General features: G+C 50.4%; 2 protein-coding genes and 1 non-coding gene across 3 annotated transcripts in view; 2 read left to right on the top strand and 1 right to left on the bottom strand.

The window, feature by feature from the left end:
* Rtf1 (RTF1 homolog, Paf1/RNA polymerase II complex component) overlaps positions 1-4,664 on the top strand; it is a 58,779-nt gene extending 54,115 nt beyond the window's left edge. Inside the window, exons 16-18 of the mRNA XM_021156334.2 lie at positions 412-507; positions 2,224-2,335; positions 2,593-4,664. Coding sequence (XP_021011993.1) covers positions 412-507; positions 2,224-2,335; positions 2,593-2,699 — 315 coding nt within the window. The 3' untranslated portion in view covers positions 2,700-4,664. The remainder of the gene's footprint in view (positions 1-411; positions 508-2,223; positions 2,336-2,592) is intronic.
* Positions 4,665-10,909: 6,245 nt separating this feature from the next.
* Positions 10,910-11,038, bottom strand: LOC115030467. The gene has a single exon (XR_003836063.1). It is a non-coding gene; the product is annotated as a small nucleolar RNA SNORA44 (small nucleolar RNA).
* A 1,440-nt stretch (positions 11,039-12,478) lies between these two features.
* Positions 12,479-21,365, top strand: Itpka (inositol-trisphosphate 3-kinase A). The gene is made up of 7 exons (XM_021156118.2): positions 12,479-13,010; positions 19,305-19,401; positions 19,477-19,693; positions 19,788-19,992; positions 20,209-20,310; positions 20,589-20,660; positions 20,776-21,365. Exons 1-7 carry the CDS (start codon positions 12,528-12,530, stop codon positions 20,977-20,979), a joined length of 1,380 nt encoding a protein of 459 aa, XP_021011777.1. The 5' UTR covers positions 12,479-12,527; the 3' UTR covers positions 20,980-21,365.
* The last annotated feature ends 59 nt before the right edge of the window (positions 21,366-21,424 follow it).

Here is a 21,424-nt window from a genome sequence, read left to right on the forward strand (position 1 = left end):
CTCACTTTGTAGACCAGGCTGGCCTCGAACTCAGAAATCCGCCTGCCTCTGCCTCCCGAGTGCTGGGATTAAAGGCGTGCGCCACCACGCCCGGCTTAGTACCTAGTTTTAACAGTACATAAAATCAGATGTGGAATTTTCCACCTGTGGCACCATGATGGTGCACAAATTTTTAGATATTGAAGATTTTGGACTTTCATACTAGAGAGTGCATAGCCTAAATATGTTAGCTAGCATTGGGGACTAGCTGGGATGTTTTAAAGGTTTTAATTGTGCTTTTTTACTGACTTGACCTGCTAATGGATGCCCTGTAGTACTTATGTTGTTAGTGGGAGTAAATGGGAAAGAATCTCACATGGGACTCTGAATGTTAAGTAGTCTTTAAAATAATTTATGAATTTTCTCTTCCAGTCCAGGGATCCAGCTGTTCAGGCTGCCATTTTAGCCCAGCTCAATGCAAAATACGGTTCTGGAGTATTACCAGATGCTCCAAAGGAAATGAGCAAGGCAAGTATAGTACCTGAGGTTTTGAGCTAGACTGCAGGCCAGGACCTCAGCAGGCCACCTTGCCTTTTATAGGTCTAATGTTTGTACAGGCAGGGATGCGGGAAGTGCTCCTGGTCCTTTCTTCACTTATTTAAGTCATTATTAAAGTTGATCTACGTTACTTAAGAGTGTAATCGCTGGTACTGAATTGTGATTGATCCTAAACTACTACTTATGAGACCTTGACTGTGTCTTCAGTTCACTGCCTTCTGGACTTCTGCAGCAGGTTTTCTCATGTAGAAGAGTATGGTCTATGTACCTTACAGGGTAATTAGAAAGAACCATTAACAAGTAAGGATCAGACAGTTGTAACAGCAAAAGCAAGAATGGTGATCCAGGAGAGGCTCATTCATTGTTTTTTTGTTTCTAGTGTTTTGTTTTGTTTTGTTTTGTTTTTTCCTATTCCCTGAACAGTCTTACTATGTGCCCTTGGCTGGGCTTGTACTTGCAGAGACCCTCCTGCTTGTGCCTCCTCAGTACTCAGGATGTGAAAGAAGAAACAATTGTTAAAAGTTCAAGTTTGGAGGCCAACCTGAGTTACATAAACCCTAGGAGTCTGGCTCAGTTGGTAAAGAGCTCCCTACCGCAGTGTGCCCAGCACCACTTGAACCTGGAGGTTGAAAGGGGGTTGGGGGGTTTGGCTGATGCCTCGAAGTCTTGGGTGAGAAGGAGGACTGTTATCTTAAGCCCTTTTTTCTTTTCCTGTTTGCTTTGAGGCCTAGAAAGGCTCCAAGAGAGGGGGCTTCTTTATCCATGGCCTCTCCTGGTCTCCTATAAGGGCCTTAGAGCTGGAAATTTGTACAGCTTAGTTAGAGACATGTGCCTGGCAAGCTCAAGGCACTGAGTCCACGCACAAGGACCAAACAGTTTACTTTTTATCTTTTTATTTTTAATTCAAAACGTGTGTGTATGTGTGTCATTCAAGGGAGGCCAGGGAAATGACTCAATGAGTAAAATTTTCCCTAACATCAGTTGGAAATCGAAACAAGTTTGATCTCTAAAACCTGTGTTAAAATGCCTAGCATAGCTGAGCATAGTGACATGCCTTTAATCCCGGCACACAAGAGGCAGAGACAGGTGGATCTCCACAAAGAGAGCTCTTCGATAGCCAGTGCTACACAGAGAAACCCTATCCTGAAAAACTAATGTCTAGCATAGTGTCTGTGATCACTGCTCAAGAGGCAGAGGAGGACTCCTGGGCAGCTAGCCCAGACTAATTGATGAGCTTAAGGCCAGTAAGAGATCCTGTCTGAAGGGAGAGAAGGAGCTTTTCTGAGGATCACACCCAAGGTCATTATGTGGCCTCCACATGTATGTTGCACACGTGTGTGTACATCAAAAAAGATGGGGCGCATTATGAAAGTCACATGATCTTGAACGAAACCTTTGACCATCAGTGGCTACTGTTTCTTGAAGACTTTGCATTTTATTTATTCTGTGTTACGTGTAATAATGTTTTGACTGCACTTATGTATGTCCACCACATGATGTACTTAATGTCCTGGGAAGTCCGAAGAAGGTCTCTGATCCCCTGAAAACTGGGATTATGGATGGTTGTGAACCATTGTGTGGATGCTAGGAACTGAATTCAAGTTCTCTGAAAGTGCTCTTAACCACTTGGTCATCCTCCAGCCCCTTGCATTATGTCTTATGTTTTGTTTCCTTGTCTCATTGCAGGGTCAAGGAAAGGATAAAGATTTGAATTCTAAGACAGCCAGTGACCTCTCAGAAGACCTGTTTAAAGTCCATGACTTTGACGTGAAGATTGACTTACAGGTTCCAAGCTCAGGTGTGTGTGTGTGTTGGGGGAGGGCCCCAAGATCCAGACAGTTTTGTGAATCTCTGAGCTTGGAGTCTTGATTATGGAGAAAGGGGCAAGGGGGTGGGGAGTCCCTGCATCAGTGCGATCCATAGAGCCAAGGTCAGATAGGCCACAGATCAGTCTTGAAAAAGGGCAGGCTTCAGTCAATAAGGCTTCCTGAAGAAATGAAGCCAGAATCAGAATTTCTGTACAGGTCCTTAGTTTGCCAATTTGTTTGTTCCCAGAGTCAAAAGCTTTGGCCATTACCTCCAAAGCCCCACCAGCCAAGGACGGAGCTCCGAGGAGATCTCTGAACTTAGAAGACTACAAAAAACGACGGGGGCTTATTTGAGCACTTCCAGCCTGCTGCTTCCAACCCTGCATGCCCCGCCATCATCCCGCCTTTCCCCTTTTCCTCTGATTCGCCCTCTTTGGGCTGGAGCAGCAGTGGAACTGGGAAGAGACTCTAAACTGCCAGTCATTGTAATATAAACCATTTACTGTATAGACCTTCCTTGTCTGTCCCATCTCCCAGCAACCCCAGGCCCCACCCACGGTGGATCTGGGTTGGATGGGGCTTCTTTCTTCTCTTTAGGTTTGTGTTTGCCCTCCCGCCTGCTTCTGGTTTGTAACTAGCACAGTCCAGCCACTCTGCACACTCAGTATTACCATGGAGCTGTGGGGTTCTTGCTAGAGGCCCTGGTGGCAGCAGTGGCAGCACTTCAGTGACCTTCAGGCTGCCTTGGGCCTGACCATCGAACATTTGGCATCTAACCCTTGCAGAGAGTGGGACTGGGCAGCTGCCATCCTTTTCCCTCTCATCCTTCTCTTCTTCCTGTGTCCATGGAAGAGGGATTTTCAAAACCAGTTTAGTTTCCAAAAAGTGTACATTTATGGGGAGGGAGGGAGGGGGCCTAATTTGAGTGAGAGAGAGAGAGAGAGTGTGTGTGTGTGTGTGTGTATTTTTTATCATTTTTTAAGATGCAGTACTCTTTGTATCAGTCTGTCATGGGTCTATAGCTGTTTCAGATTTTTTTGAGCTGTACTTGAGCATCTGAAACTGCAAGAAAGAAACTGATTAAATGTGATTCTTCTTACTAAACAGGCCTGACTGCTGTAGCTGTGTGACTTCCCTCCCTCTACCCTAGCACTGCCCTACCCCACAGGAAACTCCCATCTAGCCCCCTTGCCCCATAGGCTGTGTTCTAGCAGGTGAGCAGGAAGCTCATGGCAGGTCCTGGGAGGGCAGCCAGAGAGTCTCGCTCATTCCACAGGCACAGCTGTAGCTTCTTGACTGAACGTAGCACATCTCGTCCCCACCACACTGTTCCTGTCTCTTCCTAGTGACTCTGATGTTTGGCAAGAATAACATTTTCTGTTTTTTTAAGAAATAATTCAACATGAATGTGGAGAGCAAACAAAAAGATGTAGGTTGCAAATGTTACCAGCATGTGCAGTGGTGTGTGTGTGCCTATGTGTGTCTGTGTGTGTGCATATATATGTGGTGAGCATATATATATATATTGTGCAGCTAGGGTGAAGCCAGCAAAGAGGTGTGTATGTTGTTAGGAGAAGTTTGAAAAGAAGCTGACTGCTTGATAATCATTCTCAGGTGTAAAGCTCCAAGTGTAAATAAAAGTGGCATTTAACAAATTTTTTCAGAACAAAGTCCAGCTGATGATCTCCAGCAAGCAGTAAGCTAACGGAACAGCTGAGAGCCGCCGATCTCCACACAGTGCGGAGGGGTCGAGCTCTGTGCTTCACTGACTTTTGTATAAGGAAGGGATGATGGGAAATCATGGAATTAAGTAGTATTTAAACAAAAGTGGACGTAATAGCTCTTCTGTTTGAGTAAAGCCTCGGTGTTGCTTTATCTTAGTTTACATTTTTACTTTTTAAAAAGCAGCAACGGATGCTTTTAAAGAAGTATTGTGACTGTAGCACTGGGAAATGTGGCCCGTGCCCCAGCTTGTAGCTGTGGCACAGAGTTGGGCAAAGGAGTGGTGATGGACTCGTTGCAACCATACATACTTGAAGAGTCCATTGACCGAAGCTCTTTATAGACTGTTTCGAAAATGGGGAAATCACAGACTGTTGAACGCCGCCTGCACTCTAAGGGTTCTAGAGCTGCTGGGACCTCTCCTATCATGTCAGACTTGGACTTTTTTTCCTTCTTGTTTAAAGAACATAAAATCATAGAATCCATATAATCTGTGGAGTCATCCTGACCCACATGTAGATCTGTATCTAATATTATTTGGATTTGGACAAGTGTCAATGACATGGCTGTGTAATAAAATTTTTATTAAAAATACCACACACTGTAGCCCCTTTGCCACTCCCCATCTGCAGCTACTGAAACCCTCATGCTGAGATTTCAAAACATGGGGCAGGGAAAAAAGCCCACCAAAGAAGATTGAGAGTTAACCCAGCAACTGACCTGCCTGTCTACTGATTCCAGTCAACGTTCAACACCTACCTGCAGTCTCAGCTGAGGTGGGACCTCTGAGCCAAGATCTCAGCCAGTCAATGGAACATTAGCTTTGTCCCACCAACTGGGTTCCTGGTGGGTCACAGTTTTTCTCCTGCTGGTGAATGCCCTCAGTGACCTCTCCATCACCCCAACTTCACTTCAGTATTGAGGGGCATAGCACCCAAAGCTGTTTTCTACTCTTTTTCAGTTCTGGGAAGTAAGAGAGTCCATATACCTAGCTCATGCTGTCTGTAGATCTGTTGTCTGGTTTCTGACAGGCACAGAGAAAGTCTGTTTTTGTTATTTTTTTTTTTTTTGTGAAGTCCTGACTTGTCACTCAATCTGTAAATATATTTGTAAATAAACTGTATGGCATTTTAATAAGGGATCAGATTTGGTCCAAAGCTTGAATCTTGAGTGGCACCCTTAAAAAGTCCCCAAGAACTTCTCCTTTACCTGACTCCACTTTAGGTTCTGTGTCCCCAGACTGAAAATGGCTGTCTTCAACCCTTAGGCAGCATCCTCATGATGGTAGTTCCCTGACCCAGTGTGAGTTCCAACATGATTTAACCGAACGAGTTCATATGCCTAATGTGCTGCCTGGCCTTAGCGAAATGGCTCTCTCATGACCCAGACACAGTTCTTTCGCCTACCATGTGTGGAGCAGGAAACCAGGGAGGGACTGAGTCTCTCTCATTCCCTGCAATCCTGCCCTACACAGGTTGGCTCCCCACAATGCTGAGGCTGCGTCATACTTCTTTACTTGTGTTGGCTAAGCAGCAAAGAACTACAGTCATCCTCTAAGGAGATGTCAGAAGCCAGTGCAAGGCTGCCTGGTGTGGACCAACAAGCACATCAAACTTGATACCACTCACTGCTTGGCAGTTGGGTGCAGAGAGCCCTTTAAAGCAGAGAATGAGTTGACAATCAAGCCACTTATTTTTCAGTGTCCAGTTGCTGTGGGGCAGCCACTTGCACATCAAATGACAATGGAGAAGAGAAGGAAAGATGGTCAACTTTGTATAAGCTTCTCCCAGGAGAGGAGACTGTTCATTGAATGGCCAAAGAGCTCTAACAAGCCAGAAAGCCACAAACTCAGCTCAAGATGTTTTTTGCATGGTTACAGAGACTACAGACTCACACTGGGTTTCCTTGGGCTGAAACTGGGAGCTACAAGGAGCAGCATTAGTAAAAGGTCCACTGTGGCTATAAGGCAGTTCTAGGGCTGCCTCACTGCCTGGTGGGTGAAACTTTGCAGTTTTCTTGGCCTGAGGTAATACCCAGCTATTGGAGTACAGGCACAGCTAGAAACTCCAGCCTGCTCTGTATCTAAGATGGCCAAGGACCAGAGGCAGCACTGGTACTCATCTCCTAGCACTGCCACTTAATCCCAATGCCCATGTCTCTGCGACACAGTACCTGATCTCTTAATAGTGAGCTAGACATGGTAGCCCATGTCTTTAATCCCAACACACCCACCAAAACAGCTGTAGCTATAAAGGCAGTGTGTCTGGCATTCACAGGGCTATAGATGCAATCCCAACAGGCTTTAAGGAGGTGGAGGCTGGACAGATAAAAATTCAAGGTCGTTGGGACTAGAGAGATGGCTCAGTGGTTAAGAGTACTGACTGCTCTTCCAGAGGTTCTGAGTTCAATTCCCAGCAACCACATAGTGGCTCATAACCATCTGCAATAGGATCCGATACCCCTCTTCTGGTGTGTTTGAAGACAGCTACAGTGTACNCACANAAAAAAAAAAAACCTTTAAAAAAAAAAAAAAAAAAAAAAAAGCAAGGTCGTTGTCTTCAGCTACATAGTCAGTCTGGTTTGGGGAATCTTCCGGAGGCCTCACTCCCCTTCCTTGTCATTACCTCTGGTCTTCCAATATATACCACCATCCATAAATTACCAGAGTATTGGAACTCTAGCCAGAAAAATAGAATCTCAGCAAACTTCCGGTTCTTCCCATAACTACATCGAAGCCCCATCCAAAAGTGCGAGTTTCTCTCCATCAACTTCCCCCTTTACCCTTCACCACCTAGCTGAATCCTCATAGGACCAGCCTTTACTGTGGGTGCCCTTTCAGCTTCCCCTAGCGCAGTTGGGACCGTAACCGCTTACCTGACCGCTGATGAAAGGAGGGAAAAGGATCAAGCAGACAGGCCCAGACTTTCTGATCCCAAATGCTTTGCATGCACAGCGGGAGGAACTGGGGAATGCTTTGCCAAGGGCGCCCGCAGAATCAAAAGCCCAGGCTTTCTGTTAGGTTCTAGAAGCGCAGCTGGGAAGGGTGGAGCTGGCCGGTTGGCACTAAGCGCAGGTGTGTCCTAAGGGATCTGATGAGTCCAGTGCCTTGGCAGCCCAAGTGGAAGCACGACTGGTTGGTGAGCAGCAACTGGGATGGATCGGCTGCCGTGAGGAGCACCTGTGAGCGCTTGCACGTGTGAGAAGTGTCTCTCTGTCCCCCAAGCTGGAGGCACTCCTTGTCTTAAGGGAGCCGAGGTCTTGACACTGCGCCTGTATGGCCTAAACTCACCTGCAGTGGACCCTAGCCTCTGGGACCCTGGGCCAATGGCTGCTTTCCAAGGTTCCTGCTTCTGATACCTGCCAGAACTGCATCTCCTACTCTTTCACTGGGAGATGCAGGGACGTTTCCTAGTGAGCACTTACTTTAAGCAGACTCAACACATCACTAGCATACATGGGTGGGGCTTGAGCAGTCCCGGTTTCACACTGAGTCCCTGACCAAAGGCCCTCTGGGAGGTCATCACCTCCAAATCACTGACCACTACAAAAGGCCCTACAGTTCCCTGTCCTCAAGAGACTCAGAGGAACACAGGCTCCTTGAGAAACAGCAACCCTTGGATCTGAAGTATGTCAGGAGAAGACTGCTGTAACACACATACACAGGCATGGTGACACACTTTGTTTTAGACAAGAATAACAGAATATGGGAGGTATTCTTCTCAGCTCTGCTAACATTATGGCTATTTCAGAACATTGTCACAAAGACTATGAGGCAAATTGGTATAGGGCAAATTGCTAGAGAAGAAACCCAGAGCTGAGAAGTGTCAGAGGTTGGAACTGTCAAGGAAGACACCCTGTGTGTTTCCCCTTCCAGAAGGACTGCCCTTCACCACCCTACAATTGAAGATGGGTCCAGGTTCCCACCAGCCCTCTTTTTAGAATGTCCTGGGCAGAGCCAAACATCAGAGTGACCACTTGAGAATGTTCGAAATAGGTAAAGAAATCAAGAGACCAAGGTTCGCAGTGCTCCCCTGAGGACCCATTGCCAACAGTGAAGGAAGTCCTATAGCATCCTATAGTCAATTTTCCGATGGCTCCTATGTGATTTTCTTCCATTAAAATGTGAGTCACCTCAGGAACAGAGCCATTTGTTCTTATTTCCTTTGCATCTAGCACAATGGCTGGTTCTCTTGTTCATTGCAACTACTCAATAGATATTTGCTCAGGGAGTGAATCAAGATATTCCCACAAAACACTGGGGTCTTATGTTCAGCACATCGCTTAGAAGGACCAAGCTCAGAGAAAGTACCCAAGGAGCTAAAGGGAACTGCAACCCTATAGGTGGAACAACATTATGAACTAACCAGTACCCCAGAGCTCTTGACTCTAGCTACATATGTATCGAAAGATGGCCTAGTAGGTCATCACTGGAAAGAGAGGCCCATAGGACTTGCAAACTTTATATGCCCCAATACAGGGGAATGCCAGGGCCAAAATGTGGGAGTGGGTGGATAGGGGAGTGGGGGGAGGAGTGTATTGGGGACTTTTTGGATAGGATTGGAAATGTAAATGAGGAAAATACCTAATAAAAAAAATTAATTCAAAAAAAAAAAAAAAAAAAAAAAAAAAAATAAAAAAAAAAAAAAAAAAGAAGAAGAAGAAGGACCAAGCTCCCTCGGGCATGTGTTACTAGAATGAAATTTTGTTCTAGTCCCACCAGAGGAAAATGATATCCTAATCCCTCCCCTCTAACACTGAACTAGTTCCCCTGAGGAAGACCTGGAGTCTCAGAGTAATGAGTCCCTCATTCAAGAGTGCATGCTGTCCTGCCCTCTCTCTCCCTCTGTTTGTCTTGCAGAACTTCAGAGGAGCTGAAGAGGTGGCTCAGCAGTGAGACTCCTCTAAGGAGGACGTAGGTTTGATCCTCAGCACCCACAAGGCAGCTCACAACCCCAGGGGATCCGACACCCTCTTCTGACCTCTGTGAACACTGGGGATTCCCATGTGGTACACAGATAGGCAAGCAAGCTAAAGTCCAATACACACAAAATAAAGGTTTTTGTTTTGTTTTGTTTTTTAATTTAAAGAAGCTTTTAGAAGCTGCACAGGACCAGATAGACGTGGGGGTAGTGAGCAGTAATTTTGCTTCAGCACCTGGAGTGGAGGCAGAGGATAGAGATAAATTGAGCACATGGGGACGGGGGGACGGGGAACACGCACACATGCACACACACGTGCACACACATGCACGCACGAACACACAGGCACAAGCACACACTCTCGAATGCACACATGCACTAATGCATACACACACGCACAGACACAAATTCACATGCACAAACACACAAGCACGTGCACACACACGCATGCACCCCTCACTTTGCTCTTTCTATTTCCAGGCCTCTCCTTCCCTATATTCTTGTCCCATGGCTGTTGACCTCCAGGAGAGACACAACCCTCACACATACTGAGTCCAGGTGGCTAAGCAACAGGGAAAGGACTCAGGCACCTTAGTATTTGAAGGTATAGGAGGACTAACCCATGAGATGCCTCAAGAAAACAGGTTGAAAGCTGGTTGTGGTGGCACATGATTGTGAGCCCAGCGCTCAGGAGGCTGAAAGTCAGCCAGGGCTGGCGAGATGGCTCAGTGGTTAAGAGCACTGACTGCTCTTCCAGAGGTCCTGAGTTCAATTCCCAGCAACCACATGGTGGCTCACAACCATCTGTAACGAGATCGGATGGCCTCTCCTGGTGTGTCTGAAAACAGCTACTTTGTACTTACATATAATCAATAAATAAATCTTTAAAAGAAAAAAGAAAGTCAGCCTAGGCCACATATCTATCTGGACTCTGTCTCAAAAACCAGATACTTTGTTTCCTATGACAGTTAGCTGGTCTGGGGCCAAAGCAGAATGACTCGGTGACCTAGCTCAGAGCAATCCCTCAAGGACCCCCCCAAAACCTTGACATAGTCCTCTATGCCCCAGCTCTATGCCCCTTGTTCCCTTCCAGACCTTTTGTTTCTCAGCACACAGGAGGCCACCACCCCACACACTCCATAAACTGATTTCCTTCACATCCCTTCTACTCAAGCAACAAAAAGTGGAGGAAGCTGGGCATGTTAGCTTACATCTGAGGCCCTGGTATTGGGAGGCTGAGGCAGGAGGATTACTAGACTTGGAGGCTTACTATTTATTAATTATGACCTATCCAGGCCTTGCCTCAGTATGGAAGTTCCCTCTGTTTTCTGCCTGTCCTTATTCATCTAACAAAATCCACCTAGACAGCACCTACTGTTGTTATTGATGAGAAACGGTTTCATGTAGCCCAGGCTGGCCAGCTTATAACTATGGATGGATGGCTTGAATCCCTGATCCTCCTCCTTCTGCCTAATAGAAGGTAGCGTAGGCATTCTCTGTGGCCCACAGCAACATTCTTTGGTTCCTGCTAAACTTGGGCGAACACGTGATACAAGAAAAAGAATTGTTCTGGGATTTCTCTCAGCTGCTAGGCTAGACCTTCAGCCTACTAGTCCAGCATTGCCCACACACTGCCTGGCACACAGGTACCCAGTAACATGCTCCCTCCTCCCTCTTCGTATTTTCCTCTGTCAGGTCCCAGTCTATCCTCTGAGATTCCCTGCTACAAGCTGGCATAGCTCTGGGCTCAAACGCTCAGACATGCACACCTCTGCCCCAGAAAACGTGTCCGTTTCCAGGAGTCCATGCTGCTTCTTCACTTCTCCAAGGAGGAAGCAAGTGTTCAGACTGTGGGTTCCTTTCTCTTTTGCTTTCATTCCTCCCACACACCTCCTCCTCCTCCTTTTTTTTTTTTTTTTCAAAATCTATAGGGAAGCTGAGTGGCAGCTGCAGGCACTGCGATGACCTGGGCTGTCAAAGTCTCCCCATTACTCTGGCATGCAGTTGGAGATCCCATGGCTACAAGCAGCCACCGCCCCTGGAAACATGTCCTCCAACCCCCCCCCCACACACACACACACACTTCTCCCTTTACCAGTCAGTCATCTAGGGATCTTTTCTCTTTGCCAAAGGTTCTCCTCCTCCCTCTTAACACTCTCCTGGGCCATCTTAAATTCTGGCTGAAGAGAGAAAAGGCAAGCCTCATACTTAGCCCTGGGCTTGCCCCAGCAATCTCAGGGTTGTTGTTCTAGGTGTTCCATGACAGGGCCCTCAATTCTTTTAGGGGAAGGCAGACAATTCTGGCTTCTGCTCACAGTAGCCTTGCAGTTCAGCTGAGCACCTGCAAGCAGAGGCCAGAGACCCATTCAGAGATGACAAGAAGGATTTGCAGTGTCTGAACTTCTATATCGGTGTTCTCTTTTCAGTGTGCAGCCACAACTCTAGGCCGTGTGAAGTTTTTCTTCTATTTACAGATAGGGAGATGGATAGAAGGAGCGAGCCTACATTTCCACTCAAGATAGGGTGGCCCGAGACACTGGCTGTCTATTACAACACTAAAAAGCACTCACATTTTTGGAGCACCAAGACTTTTTCCTTCCTTTCATGCTGGGCATGGAATCCAGCTCTTGTCACCTACTACGCAAGTGCTCTACCGCTGAGCTCCGCACTCAACACCCATCTCTAAAATTTTACTCTCACAGCAACCCTGCAGCTCTGCGACGAAGGAGATTCAGCAGTTCAGAGAGGCGAAAGGACTCCTTTTGAAGCCACAAAGCTCCAAAGGGGCGGGTGGGGGAGGAGGAGAAGAAACAGCACCTCCAGCTAGTGGGGGGCTGGAGAGGGGCGGTGGAAATGCAGGCCAGCACCCGCTGTGATACTTGGAGAGAGTCAGACTCCGCCTCTTGACCTTGTTCTCTGCCCGCTGGGAAGAGGAGAGCTTCGAGGGGTGGGGGTGGGGAGCAGTCTCAGCTCGACCCTGGCCACAGACTCTAGTTGGGCACACTCCTTGGGGTGTGGCTTCCTTGGATGGCTGACGGCCTTGAACTCCGGATTAAGGGGCCCAGGCCAGAGAAAAGCCCCAGAGACTCAAAAGACTTTGACCAGGAAGGTTGGAACACGGAAAGGAGCCCGAGGAAGCGAGTGAAGGAATGGGCGCAGCTTCTTCCTGTGCAGATCAAGACCTCTGGTTCCCAATGAAGGAATCCCTCAAAAGCCGCGGGAGGGCACTGGGTTTAGGGGCGGGGCAGGTCCCTCCTGCCACCTTGAGGGCAGGTCGAGAGATAAGGCGGGGGCCGGACCTGGGACTTCCACCTTACACTCGGGACACTGCAAGCCTCCTGCAGCAGCGAGGGCCCCGGGAGGCCCGCGCTTTCTCAGAAAGTGAAAGGAGTGGGCGGGGGGCGCGGCCGGGGCGGGGCGCGGCCGGGCGGGCGTTGCCGAGGCTCCGCCCCGGGGCAGTCCCAAGCCCCGGGCGCTGAGCGTCTCCAGTCCCCGCCGCGCCGCGGGCTGGTGGGCTCGGTTGCGGCTCCGGTGTCGGGAGATGACCCTGCCCGGGCGCCCGACGGGCATGGCGCGGCCACGGGGCGCGGGGCCCTGCAGCCCCGGGCTGGAGCGGGCTCCGCGCCGGAGCGTCGGGGAGCTGCGCCTGCTCTTCGAAGCGCGCTGCGCCGCAGTCGCCGCTGCAGCAGCCGCAGGGGAGCCCCGGGCCCGTGGGGCCAAGCGGCGTGGGGGACAAGTGCCCAACGGGCTCCCGCGTGCTGCCCCTGCCCCGGTGATCCCTCAGCTCACTGTGACAAGCGAGGAGGATGTGGCCCCGGCCAGCCCCGGGCCGCCAGACCGGGAGGGGAACTGGCTCCCAGCTGCGGGGTCGCACCTGCAGCAGCCACGCCGCCTCTCCACCTCGTCCCTCTCCTCCACCGGCTCCTCGTCGCTGCTCGAGGACTCGGAGGACGATCTGCTGAGCGACAGCGAGAGCAGGAGCCGCGGCAACGTGCAGCTGGAAACCAGCGAGGACGTGGGGCAGGTACGGGCCGCGGGGGCGGGGCCAGCGGGGGCTGCGCGCCGGGGACTCCGCTCTCTGCTCTGACCAGCTTGCGTCCCCCGCCGAGAGCCCAAGCGGGGGACAGGGGGCATGGGACGGAGAGGGAGCCCAGGACGACCTCTCGCCTTGGTTCTTTTCCGGGGGCTAGGCAGGCGATGGTAGCTGAGCGCTTGGGCGTCTAAAGGAGGTTGAGGAGTACGCGACCCACGGAGCGGGAGCCGGCGGGTCGGCGGGCGTACCTGGGTAACTGTCAGGTAGGGCTGGAGAGATCTGAGCGGGGTAGCCTTGCCCCGGGAGCCCTGAGAGAGAAAGGGGCGCGTGAGCTTTTCCCTCTCCTCCCCCTCTCGGTGCCGCGGCCCCACCCCCGCCGTTGCCACGGTTTCCCTCTCTTGAGTGGGAGTGGAGCGGAGCTCCTGGCTCTGCTCCGGAGCCGCTGCCGTCTGCTCCCCGCGCGCGCACGAGGCGTGGATGCGGGAAGGGAGGGGCGCAGGGCTAGAACCGAGTGGAACCAAGATCCACCTGCTGCGTCCCCCCTCCTCGCCCTGGCCTACTGCTCCTAAGTCTCCTGGGAAAGGTAAACTGAGGCTGACAGGAGCTTGCTAGTCTCTGTATGTCAATGTGAATGTTCCCGGGCCAATTTAACCGTCAGCTATCACCAGCCAGTATGAGGTGAAGTCATTATTCGTGGTATGGCCCTCCTTGACTGGAGGTTGAACTCAGGGCCTCAAACACAGTAGGCAAGCACAACCACCACTGAGCTACATCCTAGCCCTCTTTTCTTGACGCTAAATTGCCAAGTTACAGTGAAACACAGTCTATAGCCTATTCGGGCCTTGAACCTGCGATCCCTCCTGTGTCAGTAATCTCCCTTGTTTTAACCATGGCCAGATAACTAAACTAACTGCCTGTGGACTGTGCAGCGTTGCTCTAGATGCATTTTACGCAAGCGTTCCTCGAGTGGAAAGAGAGAGAGAAAAAGGAATGCCCCGCTCTGCCCAGAAGGCCGCGTCCTGGCGACTTCGAGAGTAAGACACCTTCAGAAGAGCGCTGAGGTGTGGCCTGGGCCTTCTGGAACCTGGCATCCCTGCACACTAGGATTGGACCGAGGGAGGCAGTGTATCGACTCGAAGTGGCACTGTGACTCAGAGACTTGCAATACAAAAGAGAAAAGAGGGTGGGGGACTCACAGCAAGGATGTCGTCCCCCCACTTCCCGTCATCAGGTGTAGGTGCGGGGGCTCAGTCACGAGTCCGCTGTGTCTTTCATCCTGACACCGTACGGTGGTCGTTCTTGGGGCGACTCTAGACTAGATACTGAGGCGAATGTCGTCGAGGCCGAGGCTTCCCCAATACTGTGACTTGTGAACAGTGGGAGGACCTGTGAAGAACCTGTACCGTAGATCTGCCACTCCCCTGCTCTAATCTCTGACACCCGAGAGGCGGGCTCCTGTGAAGGGCGCGACCGGTGAGAGCTGGGAGGACCCGGGCTAGGGCGCAGGCACACCCGCTTCCCTGTTCCGCCCCCCAGGACCCCCTAAGTGCTCAGGGAGAGGCTGTGCGGAGGAGGACTTGCAGTCTCAATCTGGGTCCAGTGTAGGTAGCTCCGGCAGGGGTCAGGACATCCAGGAGAAGCCCAAGCTAGCTGTTCCCTGCAAGTCTTCATCTTCCTTTCCCACCCTGGGTCTCCTTCTCCGGGAGCCTGCAGGAGCAGGTCCAGATGGCCTCTCAGGGACCTTTCAAACTCTCAGGTTGTCTCCCAGGCTTCCCAACCCCCCCCCCCCCCCCCCCCGGGGCCTCTTTCCCTTTCCCTTTTCTTCTTCTTCTTCTTCTTCTTCTTCTTCTTCTTCTTCTTCTTCTTCTTCTTCTTCTTCTTCTTCGCAGGCAGGGGTCCGCTTCCTCTGTACCCCCCCCCCCCGCCCGCCGGGGCCTCCCCGAAGGCAAACAGCTCCGGAGTGGCAGATAAGCCTGGGGCTGTTGACAGAGGCTGCCTGCGTCTGCGTGGAAGGGCCGGGAGCGGACTTTGCCTCACAGCAGGCCCCATAGCACACCCGCTCAGCCGGCCTTTGAGGGCTTCCCCGGTCAGGAAGCAAAGCGGGTCCCACTGACGGTTAAGGATGCACCTGGGGAAAGACGGTGCCTGCATTGTAGGGCTGCCGCCTAGCTAGCCAGCATCTCACACCCAACTTGAGGCCCTAGAAGGCTCTGCCTGTCTCAGCCAGGCTCCACGACCTTTCCTTTACTTCCTAGGCGCTTGTACAGCCTGCTCAGAGCAGGACATGAAGAGCTAGCTGGGCTCCCTCCAGCGGCCTTTTCTCTGATAGAAGGAAAATTCAGGAACAAGAAAAACTGAGCAACCAAGGGAGAAGCAGGAGGCCTACTCCAGGGGCAAGTGGTGTGACTCTAAGGTCTTGGCTGTCTCCTCAGACATTTGTGGGAGTGACCCTAGCAGAAGAGAGGGTGTTTTGATTCTTATTCATCTGGTTTTATTCTCTCAATTACTCAGGGTAGGTAAGGAGACCTGGATGCTGTCCCCTCCTGGACTCAGAACCCCCACACATCATTTTCCACTAATTATAGAGCAGAATTTAGGTTAACAGACTTCCTTTTTAAAAAGCAAATGCCCATGGGAAGGTGAAGTCGTGGGTCACTTATACCTTAGTGCAAATCATTTAGTAAATTTAAATTGGTTGCTCTCCCCACCATCACCACAGGGAGTGCTAGTTTGACAGGACAATTGGAACATGGGGAGGGTGTTGGGCTGGCAGAAATGTCAACCAGGATTGGTGACTCTATAGAGCAGTGATTCTCAACCTTCCAAGTTTGCTACTATTATGAATCATAATGTAAATATCAGTGTTTTTCTGATGGTCAGATGACCCCTGTGAAAGAACTGTTTGTCCCTCCCAAGGGGCTGCGACCCACAGATTGAGAACCTCTGTTATAGAGGCAGAGAACAAGATGGAAACTAAAGACAGCAAAGGATGTAGTCTGGTAGGGAATGGGCTGTCTGGGCTGATGTAAGGAGCAGATGTTCACAAGGCTTCCGAACAGAGCTTAGACAAGGAAGAGGTCTAAGGCTAGGGCACAACAAGTCCCTACTTATGGAGACACTCATCTGGAAGGAAAAGAAATTATCAGAGGGGCCTCCTTTGTCATCAGAGCATCGTGGACACTGGTTTCTTGACCTTTGCACCAGCTGTCAAGGCAGCCTGTGGTTGGTAGAAGCAGTCTCCCCTTGAGTCAGGGGTGGATCATATCTTCCCTGATGTTGTTTATGAGCCAAAATCTTCACCCACCCACCCACCAATCCAAAAGTGACTATCTAGCAGTCTTTTGGGATTTACTTGGTTATGAGTGTGTTTTGTTCCTTGCAGAAAGAGCCACTCTTCAGAGGGAAGCTGGCAGTGAGTTCGCTTCCACGGGGCTTACATCAACTGGATCCATGTTTGGCCATATCTGTTATTGGCAAGGAAAGCTACACCTTGTTATAAGAAATTTCAGGAGCTGTCAGGGAGGCTCTGCTGAGATAGTGGGCAGGAAAGCGACTCACAAAACCAAGCCAGGCAGTGGTGGCGCATGCCTTTAATTCCAGCACTTGGGAGGCAGAGGCAGGCAAATTTCTGAGTTCAAGGCCAGCCTGGTCTACAGAGTGAGTTCCAGGAGAAACCCTGCCTCAGAAAAAAAAAAAAAAAAAAAGACTCACAAAACCAAGGAGAGTACGGAATGGCTCTATTTCATGTCAGCTCAGGGACAAGTTGATACTGTTATCATATATTAACCAGTCAAACCATCATATATTTAAAGACCTATCTCAGTGTTTCACAGCCTGGCCTCAAATTTCTGGGTTCACATAATCTTCCTTTTTCAGCCTCCTACGTAGCTAGGACTACAGCCATGTCCTACCATGTCCAATGAATCGGCTTCTGTGAGGCCTCAATTGAGCCTTCAGTCCTTTCACTGAAATCACAAAACTCCAGCTTGGTGTGGTAGCACAAGCCTTTAATCCCAGCACTCAGGAGGTAGAGACAAGTAGATCTCTGAATCTCTGAGTTCAAGGCCAGCCTGGTCTACAGATTTAATTCCAGGACAGCCAGGCACACACAAACACACATACAACTCTATCTTAGAAAGAAATTACAAAACCCCCGAAGAAATGGTGGTGAAGTTTCCTCACACAGCCCAAGCTGGTCCTCCCGCTGGGATGACTGCAGAACTAAATGTACCCTGGTTAAGTTCATTCTTGCCCCACCCTCCCTCAAAAATTTGTTAGGCTTTTTAAACCACTCAAGCCTTTCACCATTAAAGGAAGTAAGAGAAGGCTCCTAAACCCACCTCAGAGATTAAAACCTTCATAATCCCCTTTAGCTGTAAATGTTCCACCTTGTGAAAGCTGTCATGTGGTATCCCATTTGACCCCTAGAACCAAAATATAAAAACTGCTAGATGATTGGATCACAGTGAGGAGGTTGGGCTGATCAAGAGCATAAGTGGGAGCCTGGACCCAGGGCGTGAGGATGCTAGCTTCTGCAAGCCTTGATCATAGTCATGCTGTGTGCGAGCATCAAGATCATCAGGAATCTCAAGTGAGAGAAGAGGTCTAGGATGCTCCTGCTAAATACACATGCTACATACATCCCTGGAATTTTACTTGAGGAAGGAAGGGAGTTTTATAATAAAGCCTGGATTTATTATGCAGCAAAATGCAAACCTTGTATGTATTTAAAGATTTATAAAAGGAGTTTTGAAAGATGTCATGTTTCTAGTGGGCTGCTTCTGGCTACACCCCCAGATCCCTGGGGATTGGACATGTGATCACGCCCTAGTGTGCCATGTTGGGAAAGTGAGAGCAATGATGACCGTGGGAAGATGAGAAGGGATGCAGCAGGCAGTAGCCAGTGGGGCGCCTCGTGCTAGGGCAGCTGCTACGCCTCCCTGAGGAAATGTTACTTGCTTGGATCACTGAGCTAGGAGGTGAAGGAAGCCAGGACTTAAAGCAACCGCTCACTCCCTACCCAGTGCCTTGTCATCAACCCCACCTCTTCCATAGGCAAGGCTTTCCGCTCAATTGAATTCTGCTACTTAAGTGACCTCATTTCTTCCCTTTGGTGAGGAGGCTGGTTCCTGGGTTCTAGGAAGACAAGCATCAATGGGACAAGGCTGCAAACAAGATATATACATGAGCCAGCCCCCACATGTCAAAGCAGACACAGGGCTGCTGAGTTTGGAGTAGAAGGTGGAAATGCCAGGATTGAGTGGAAGGCAGAGTAACGGCCAGGATGCAAGAGATAACACCCCAAAGACCCCCACTTACCTGCAGTTTTCTCTAAGGGCTTCTACGTTATATTTCCTCATCAGACCATAGAGTTCTTGATCCAGATCACAGCCAAGGATGCCTTGGGCTTTGTTGTCTAGTGTGTGAGATCCAAGCAGCTAGAGGGTCCCAGGGAGCCTCAGGCCATTCCTTTTACAAGGCCTGGCAGACTGGCCTCCCCTCTCTGGTCCTGTCTGAAGGCTTGATTGTGGTTGATGTGCCCTCCTAAGCGAGCGAACCAGATCCCAAGTGAGTATGTTTGGCCCAGTTCTCGCCAGGAGTTGGATGAGGAGATTCAAATTCAATTCATTCATTACAATAGTGCTAAAAAAAAAACAAACAAACAAAAAAAATGCCGGGTGTGGTGGTGCACGCCTTTAATCCCAGCACTCAGGAGGCAGAGGCAGGTGGATTTCTGAGTTCGAAGCCAGCCTGGTCTACAGAGTGAGTTCTAGGACAGCCAGGGATATACAGAGAAACCCTATCTCGAAAAACAAAACAAACAAACAAACAATAGTGCTGATGACAAAAAAAAAACCAATAGTGCTGATGACCCCCATTTCACAGATATGCAGATTTTTAGTTCCTTCCCCGGCTTACTCCAGATGCCCCCATAATAGATCTCATAATCAGCATCAAGTAATTTCTGATAGTCACTGAGTTCAAAACCCTTGCCAGAGCCCACTTAATGGCAGAGCTAGATTTAACCCTGAGCCTCCTGGTGCTAAATCTCTGGGTCCTTTCAGACTATTTGAGTAGCTAGAACGACCTTTTCTCCGCCTGTCTCAGCACCTGCAACACTGGCTTGCAATACATTTTCTTTGGGTAGGTCACTGAGTGAGTGGGTAGCAAATGCTTGGATGAAAGACCTTAACTGCTTTTAGTGGGATGGGACCAAGCTGAAATCCTGCTCTAGAGGGACATTACTGAGATGCTGACTTGCAGACCTGGACCTGTTGCTTTCAGAAAAGCCACTGGCAGAAGATCCGTACCATGGTCAATCTGCCTGTCATGAGTCCTTTCAGAAAGCGCTACTCCTGGGTGCAGTTAGCAGGGCACACAGGTGAGCATCATTGCAGGTGGGGGAGGTTGCTGCCACAGGAAGGCGTGGGCAGTTCTAACTGGTGCCCTTGTGCAGGGAGTTTCAAAGCTGCCGGCACCAGCGGCCTGATCCTGAAACGCAGCTCCGAGCCTGAACACTACTGCCTGGTGCGGCTGATGGCTGACGTGCTGCGTGGGTGTGTGCCGGCCTTCCATGGCATAGTCGAGCGGGATGGTGAAAGCTACTTGCAGTTACAGGACCTGCTCGATGGCTTCGATGGGCCTTGTGTGCTTGACTGCAAGATGGGTGTCAGGTTTGTGTCCCCTCTCTTTGTCAGGCAGAATCAGTCGGGAACCAAGGACTGGGATAAAAGCTCACATGCCCTGGCCCCTACTTGCACTTCACAGAACTTACCTGGAAGAGGAGCTGACCAAAGCCCGAGAACGGCCCAAGCTGCGGAAGGACATGTATAAGAAGATGCTGGCAGTGGACCCTGAGGCACCTACTGAGGAGGAGCATGCGCAGCGCGCGGTCACCAAACCACGCTACATGCAATGGCGCGAAGGCATCAGCTCCAGCACTACGCTCGGCTTTCGCATCGAGGGCATCAAGGTGGGTCAGGCTCCCCTCACTTTGCATGGCCTTTCTTCTGCCCCACCTTCAGTGCTCCTGACCTCCTGCCTCAACCATCACCGAAAGACACCCTCCGGTAGCCATCTCTTGATCCCCAGAGGTTAAGGCCCCGGGGAGGTACCACTGCCCTTTGCACGATCCTCTCTCCCCTCAGATGGGTCCTGGGCTCTGACAGTCCTTGCCCACCTCCTTCAGAAAGCCGATGGATCTTGCAGCACTGATTTCAAAACTACACGAAGCCGAGAGCAAGTGACCCGTGTCTTTGAGGAGTTCATGCAAGGAGATGCAGAAGTGCTGGTGAGAGGAGGTTCTCAAGCCCTGGGGTCTGGGCACCTTGTTTACAAGGGCGCCTCTTGCCTATGTCCTCAACTTTGCTACCCCCAGTGGTGGCACTTCCCTTGCGGTACTGTAATTGTTTTTCTTCCTCTCCTTTGTGAGCCACTTCCTACACCCTATGTGAGTGACTTCCCCACTATAGTGTTTGCTAGGCAAGTTGAAATAAATGCATGGTGCTTCTAAGAGTCAGTAGAGCCGCTCTTGGTGTGAAATTAATCTGTCCACTCTGACTCTTCCAGAGGAGGTATCTGAACCGCCTACAGCAGATCCGGGATACCCTGGAGATCTCTGATTTCTTTAGACGGCACGAGGTAAGTAAGAGGTGGGTGGGCTCAGGGTGTGAGTTTGTGCTTTATGAGACTCAGAATGGGAAAGGGGGGTGTTTTGGGGAAAAGCAGGTGGCCTGACTGCCGTGGGGGTCGGCAGGTGATTGGCAGCTCCCTCCTCTTCGTGCATGACCATTGCCATCGTGCTGGTGTGTGGCTCATCGATTTTGGCAAGACCACGCCTCTCCCCGATGGCCAGATCCTGGATCATCGGAGGCCCTGGGAGGAGGGCAACCGTGAGGACGGCTATTTGCTGGGGCTGGACAATCTCATTGGCATCTTGGCCAGCCTGGCTGAGAGATGAGGCTGAGCCCTTTTCCCTCAACGTGGGCCGGCTGGTCAGACAGATGTGCACCTGTGGCTGCACCCCCACCATGCATGCCGGCAAGAGACTGGAACCCCGCTGGGCGGGCAGTTCACATGGTCCTGCAGGACCAGGTGCCATCCACTAAGGGGGTGTAGTACATCAGGAGTTGCCTACCACACAAGCCTGTTTCCCAGAGCTGAATGACACTAATTTATAGGGAGGGGGAGAAACAATGGGCTTCTCCCCCAGCCCAGCTCTTCTCAAGTGGCTTTGCACCTCTCCAGAGGGTCCCGATCCATAATTGTACTTCACAGGTATATAGACTTCCTGGTCTAACTCCTGCACTACAGTGGACACCCTTCCTAATAAAACTCAAAGATTCAGCTTCTGTGACTCCAGCCTCCTCCCCTTCACTTCTGGTTCTCTCTTCCACATTCACTCA

This window comes from Mus caroli, chromosome 2, assembly GCF_900094665.2.
Source record: "Mus caroli chromosome 2, CAROLI_EIJ_v1.1, whole genome shotgun sequence".
Classification (NCBI taxonomy): Eukaryota; Metazoa; Chordata; class Mammalia; order Rodentia; family Muridae; genus Mus; species Mus caroli.